General features: G+C 38.7%; 1 protein-coding gene across 1 annotated transcript in view; it reads left to right on the top strand.

The window, feature by feature from the left end:
- prdm6 (PR domain containing 6) overlaps positions 1–6,979 on the top strand; it is a 114,221-nt gene that overhangs the window by 87,661 nt on the left and 19,581 nt on the right. The window contains exon 6 of the mRNA XM_026321186.1: positions 2,871–2,995. Coding sequence (XP_026176971.1) covers positions 2,871–2,995 — 125 coding nt within the window. The remainder of the gene's footprint in view (positions 1–2,870; positions 2,996–6,979) is intronic.

Here is a 6,979-nt window from a genome sequence, read left to right as displayed (position 1 = left end):
TATAAACCCCAGAAAATCCAGACCTCACTCAAATTGTTGAGACTATTTTGTGACACTCTGTCAGCATGAGTGTTTAAGATAAACATGTTTATATGCATTTATATGCATTTATTACACCTTGAAAGGTGTTTGGGTTCTCTGATGTATAACCTCACACTGTTTATATGAGCCAACCTCTTTGTTATTACTTAAAGCTGGTTATAAAGCTGTTTTTGCTTCATATGAAAACAGAGAACAGAAGAAAGATCAGAGAGTTGACGATGTTCTGTCCTGCTGATCTGCCAGAAGTATGATTTTAAACTCAGACATGCTGCTGAACGGCAGCAGGAGTCTTTATTTTTCTGAGAGCCTGTTGGACTGTTTGATTTATGACACAGCCGAGCCTGAACGTAGCTGCATCAACGTATTAAACACATACATTTGTTTTCAGTACATCCAAGCTGCTTATGTTTGTGAGCCTGTTACACTCTTTTTATCCTGGGAGGTCACTGGGTGTGTTTGATTTATAACCTGATCCCTCCTGGTTATGTTTTCACATGCGTCCAGTACCACCACACCCTCTCCTGGTGTGGAAAGAATTAATACACATAATCTCAAACATGGATCTTCAGTTTAATTTGTCTGGACAAAGTAACTAAACTGTCACTTTATAAGTGATATGTTTTCATTGAACTGTGTCAGCCTTACACCCACAGTGTAAACACAAGCTGGTCTATTAAAACAATAACGTTTAGTAGGATCTGTCAGCCCTCTTCGTGTTCTCATACGTGTTCTGATTAGTTTGTTGGTGTCACTAGTTAAAGTGTTTTTTTTTTTTTAAAGCCAAATGTTTGTTCCTTTGCTCTGCACATTCTTACTGCAGCACCACTATGCAACATATTCAGTTTTGGTCAGGTAAAGCAAGTTTTGTAGTAACGACAGTAACAGAAATTGTTGGTGTATTTTTACCAATCAGTTTGTTTTGCCACTAAATGTATTGAAACTGGTATAAATGTGTAAGTTATCTGTTATATCTGTTACATCAGGACAATGAACTGAAGAACCAAAGGGTCTTTATTTTCTTCACCACTGTTGGTGACAGTTAAATTTTATCTTGTAAAAATGGGTACACACACACACACACACACACACACACACACACACATATATATATATATATAGCCTTACAGTCTGTCTGTATTTCTCTACTTATGTTTTCATTTTCAGTCTTTCTTTTAAATGTTTCTTTCATTTCCTTCCTCCCCATATTTTACTTTGGCGTGTCTTCACTTTATTAAATAAGCATCATGTCATACAACTGACATTTCCCCTACTCCTCTTTGCCCTTAAGCTTTTCTTTTAGTCTTCTCTAATTTTTCTGCCTATTTGTCTTTTTCGCCTTTAATTATTTGTTCTCCTCAAATTCACTTTCTCTGTGTTTACTCTGTGTTCATTCCCGACTCTTCCCTGGAGAGTCACTGTGACAGACAAAATAAAGTTGTCTAAATTGTGACTGTGATGGATTTTCTATCTACAGAAAGGATCAAGCCTCAGCAGTTGGACTTTTATAGAAATGAACTGAAACCCAAGGCTGTACCTCCTGCCTGAACAGGTTTCTCAGGGCCTGAAAGGTTTTGAACATTTTTTGGAGCTTTTTATTGCTTCAAGAGTCGTTTTAGTGAAGTGAAGTCAAACTTGATTAGTTGAATGTTTCTCACACAAAGAAGCGCAATGTGCTTTGAATTATTTGCACATTAAAAAGCAGTTACGGTTTGGATTGAAGATCCTTTATTTTTCCACTTTAAGTGTTTGTCTCAAGTAATTCATTCTTTGGCTCGAAGGCACTTTGGCTAAAAAACATTGGAGTCATGTGGGAGTTGAACCTGTGACCCCTCTGTTACAATCTGGCCTGTCTGACACCCCAACGCCCCGGTGGGAGAAAAACATGTGGGAAAGTGGTTTAAAATAGTTTGGGCTGGATATGAAAATGTGGTTTTCAACATGGAGGTTGCTGATGTTGTCAGAATGATGTTTTTGGGTGGGTGAGGTGTTGTTTTAGCGGGGCTGTGACCCAGGAGCCGTCAGCTCACTGGCTACGTGTTTGAACGAACCATGGTCATTAGTTGGACTGAAGAGAGAGAGAGACACCAGATATTTCCCATAAATCATTTGGGTTTGGTCAGATGTGATATTGAGCTGTTATCAAATTGGAGGTATTTTCAAACTCAGACCTGGACGAAGCTTTTTCCACATCATGCTGACCCAAGGCTTAGGGATGATGATGATGATGATGTCAGTCAGTTTCTTCAGCACTTTGATCAAGTGAAGATGGTTACAGACTTTCAGTGGTCCCACAACAGAGTTTTGTTTTTAAATGAGCCTCTTATATCTTTTTTTTTTTAGATGTCAGTGAAAAGTCAATGTGTCATTTTGTGGAAAAGAAAATAATCAAAATCTGAAATTTCAGGATGTTGCAGTTGGTGTTGCTGCACCTTGACGTGTCAGTCTTCAAGTTCTGTATTTATGTCTATTAGCAGCTTTTTTTTATCATACGTCATAGGTCTGTAAGTCAAAAGAAGATATGTTCTGTTGTTAATATTATTCAAAGACTCGAGCAGGTAGATATTTCACAGTTAAGTCAATGAAAAGGCAGAATCACGTTAAGTTTCATTTAAACTCACCTGAATGTTTTTTGACTGACAAACTGTTAAAATCCAGGCAGTGTGTTTTTGTTTAGACTAAATAAAATGCACATCACTTCTGTACTGCAGCTTCACTCTCATTTGGCTCCAGATGCTGCAGTTTGATTTGCAATGTCCACAAAATAATAATAGTAAACCCTTATTTGTGTGCCACATGAATAAAATGTTTATGTTGGCCTTCTCCTGCAGGTCCTGTATATTCTACAGAGCATGTATGGATATCCCCAGAGGAACCGAGCTGCTGGTGTGGTATAACGACTCCTACACTTCCTTCTTCGGCATCCCGCTGCAGTGCATCGCTCAGGACGAAAACCGTGAGCAAACACTCCTTGCTTCTTTTTCTCCGTCTCTCGGCCTTTCTCTGTGTGTTTGCTGAATGTCAGTTCCACAATGGCAGCTAAAGAAATAAGCCTTGATTTTAGGGTTTGTGACAGCAACAAGGTCACAAGTTCAATTCCCCAAATACTGAAGAGTTTCATAGTATGTCTGGTGTCCTTGAGTAAGACAGTGTAACATTAATTGTTGAAAGTGAAAGAAAGAGAACATTGCCTAACCGGAGGGTGACGTGTTCAGTTCCCTGAGTTGCCTCATGTTAAAGCAAGACACCGAAGACTGATAAAACCATCAGCTACATGCTCCAAACATGCAAACGTTAGCCAAACCTCTCTGCTCTGCAGCAGGTCTGTCTGCAGGAGAAAAAACAGCAGTTTTCTTTGGACAGCATTTAAACTGTGACTGGAAGAAAGCCTTTGGCTCACCACAAAAACACAATGCAGTGAATGCAGGTTTTTTTTACAAACTGGCTGCCGTCTGATTTATTTGTCTGAGTGAACGAGCCAGCCAAAACAAAATGGGAAGATGTCTAAAATGTAGGCACGCTGTGGCCTGGTGTCGATGCTGCCCCTTCCTCGTGCTTTCTCTGCTTTTATTTTTGGTTTTATTAAGAACATCGGAACTTGTCATCATCGTCTTCATCTGTACACACTTATCCACATTTATAAACCTCTACCTTTTATCCAGGATTGTCCATTTAATGCTACATATTTCTGCTGATTTATGAAAAACTCATGATTCCACTTTGGCAGTTTTCGTATTCTTGGACATCCACATGGTTCTTGTTTGAGCGGACAATTTTCAGGCTGTGTTGCGAAATCAGATGACTCATTTTGAGTTCATGTTTTTTTGATGAGAGTTAATGGAGGCTCCTGTAAAAGGAGAAATTAGGCTTGGGCTTTGTCGAAGCCTTGTCTTCATGTCTCTCCCAGTGTTTTGGTTTAATTAAGAGCACAGTAGGATGTTGTCTAAAAAGTAGTAATCTTGATTTATGTAATCTTTCATTTTACAAATATGAGGTGTTACATCTGAATCTGAGGATTTAATTGCAGTTTGAATTTTGATATAAACTAATTTTATAGCCTCACTTTGTTCAGCAGTTAAACTTGAAACAGTCTTTATTATTCTATGCATAGGGCCCTAGAAAAGTTGGTAATTATAAAAACAAGGATGCGTGTGTGTCTTTAACCTAAAGACACAAAAAAAAAAGATTTGTTTTTTTTCCTTCGTTCCTCACAACATAACCATTTTCTCTTTTTCTCTTTTCAAGCTCTCTCCAGGTCTGTTTCCTACTTTCTTTCTTTTTCCTCCCATCTCTCTTCTATCCATCCTCTTTTTCTCTCTGTCACTGATTTGTTTTTGTTTACATCTCCTCCAGTTTTCTGCTCAGTCAGTGTGTTTATATCTTTTCTATTCAAGCTGATTTTCTGTGGGTTTGACAGAGTAACTTCCCTCAGGGGGAAAAAGACAAACTAACTTTTTTTTTTTTTTTTTTAAGACAATTATGGAGCAAAAAACAAAACATGAAGAATGAGCTTTAATCTGTGGAATCTTAATTGAAATGAATTGAATTAAGAGCTCATCTTTCACAGAGTCGCAGTGAAATGAGATCGTGCTGATTGCAAATTACAGACGTTTGGCCACCAGCTAGTTTGTTTTACAGTTGGAACAGCTCTTTTACATGACATCGCTCATTGTGATAGGGCTGCGGCAGCTTCTGCACACACTCCGTTGGACTGCCATGTTTCTGAGGCCCTAAATTACATACAAAGAATATGGCAGGAAAATGTTTCGAATTTGTTTTGAACAATATTAGCGTTTTGGCTGAAGGGATTTTCATGTCTTTCAATTATGTTTGTCCAAAAAATGAAACACAGAACCATGTGTGTGTAGTTCTCAGAGGACGAGTCCTAATTCACGTTAGTTTTTTTGTAATTGTACAACAAAATTGAGGCACAAGGTAAAAACTGTACTAATAAAATAGTAACAAATAAGAAAATAAAATAAAAATAATGACTTTGCTGATCTGACTTTTCATCTAGTGCCACTAGCAGGTAAAAATATCCTCTGATGCAGCATTTCAGTTGATGACAGGCTACATCTGTAATACGTTAGCAAAAAGCTGGGAAAATCTTAATTAGACACATCAAATAAGCCACTTCCAAACTTAGTGTTGCTTTAGTACAAGTGTATAACTAGTACAACTGGGTCTTTGCTGACGCAATAGTCCAGTTACATGTCAGTTAATACATCAAAACCTGGATGATATCCCAGATATTATATCAGTGTTTCATATCACATGACACAGATTGGAAATGGTCAACAAAATGATCCAGAGTAGTAAACTTCAACTAACAAAAGCTAAGATAATAAAAGGAAATGTGCTCAGTTATAGTCAATAGTTGTCTCTTTCCATGTGAAGACATTTCATCCTTAAAAGTACAGATATGCAGAGCACATTGACACTCATTTGTGTACACACACACACACACACACACACACACACACACACAACGGGAGAGGACAAAGGATGGAGGATCTGCTTTTGTCAAACCCTGCAGTGAAAAATGTTTGTTCACATCCAAATTAAGCAAAATTAAATTAGGCCTCTTTGTACAAACTGAAAGACAGCAGCTCTGGTCCAAATTAAAGACATTTTGCTACTAACTACATTTGGATTTTCCAAGGATGAGTGTGACAACCAAACTCTGCACTGGAGACAGCTGGACTGTGACCTTGTGTCCTCAGTGAGACAGTTTTGAGCTTCATTAGTGCAGAGAATGCTGAGTGAGCACAATGACACTGGGAGCTGGTCATTGAAGCCACAGCACCATGAGATCTGTTTTAATTTTATAGATTTGGACATGACTGCGAGTCATCTTAAGCTGCCGCAACCCAGAGTGCGTCTCTCAATTAAATAATCGAATGGGAATGGATTCAAAATGATGGTGTTGATACATATTTTAGTTTTCATTTCTGATTTTTGTCTGACTCCATTCAATAGAACTGATTTGGCTGGTACACAGGGTTTTTGTCTTTTGAACGCAGCACATGTAGCTTTATTTCTGCTTATGTTCTCACAGAGAAGTTCTGCTTTCACAGAGTGTATTTATGTTTTCAAACCTTGGGTTCCCTGACACATCAACATTAGAGGTTAAAGAGCTTAAAATACAGGATGATTAGGGTTGCAGGGTAAGTGGTCTACTGTTGGTCACCAGCTCTGCTGGGCCAGTCTGGGCTTCATTGTCTCTTCCAAACAGCCTGGCAGCAGCAAACGGTTCATCATCGTAAGCCCCAAGATTTGAACCAGCAACCACAGAGTCAGAAAATCCAAAGCACAGGAGGCAGAAATGGAGCAACTGTTCTCAAAGTTCATGTAGCTATAGTGCAAAGGAAACTGAGCTCAGATTGTCATACTCCTTTAGACTTAAACTGTAGGAAACAATCTGAAACAAATACTCTTATTTGCAAACAACTCCAGGTACTTCAGGTTCAAATTGAGCTAAAAGTAACGAATGGGATAAAACATAAATTGCAACGGAGGGAGAGAAAATGTTTCACTTGGTCTGAATTAGATTTAGTTTCCAAATATGCACAAACACCTGGTATTGAACACATTTTCCCCCATGCACTTGTTCACATACATTCAAGGAGAGCAACGAACACATCAGAGCCGAACTATGCACCAAGACGCAACAAAGAAAACACGCACACCCTTCACACACACATAACACACTATCAAAGCACATAAACCCTGTGGTTATTTACTCATGTACGTTCCATCCAATCACAGGCTGTCGACTTGACACTGCACAGCCCGGCCGCCGCCTAACAACAACAGCATGTGCAAAACAACAAACTTCAGGAGGACGCTGCATTGTCTTTATACACTTCCTTCTTCTTCTCTTCCTTGTCTTTTTCTCTCTGCTCCTTTTCTCTGACAGCCTTTTTCTTCCTCTCATTTC

This window comes from Mastacembelus armatus, chromosome 9 (assembly GCF_900324485.2).
Source record: "Mastacembelus armatus chromosome 9, fMasArm1.2, whole genome shotgun sequence".
Lineage (NCBI taxonomy): Eukaryota > Metazoa > Chordata > Actinopteri > Synbranchiformes > Mastacembelidae > Mastacembelus > Mastacembelus armatus.
Note: the sequence above shows the minus strand (reverse complement) of the source record. Positions and strands in the feature narration are given on the sequence as shown.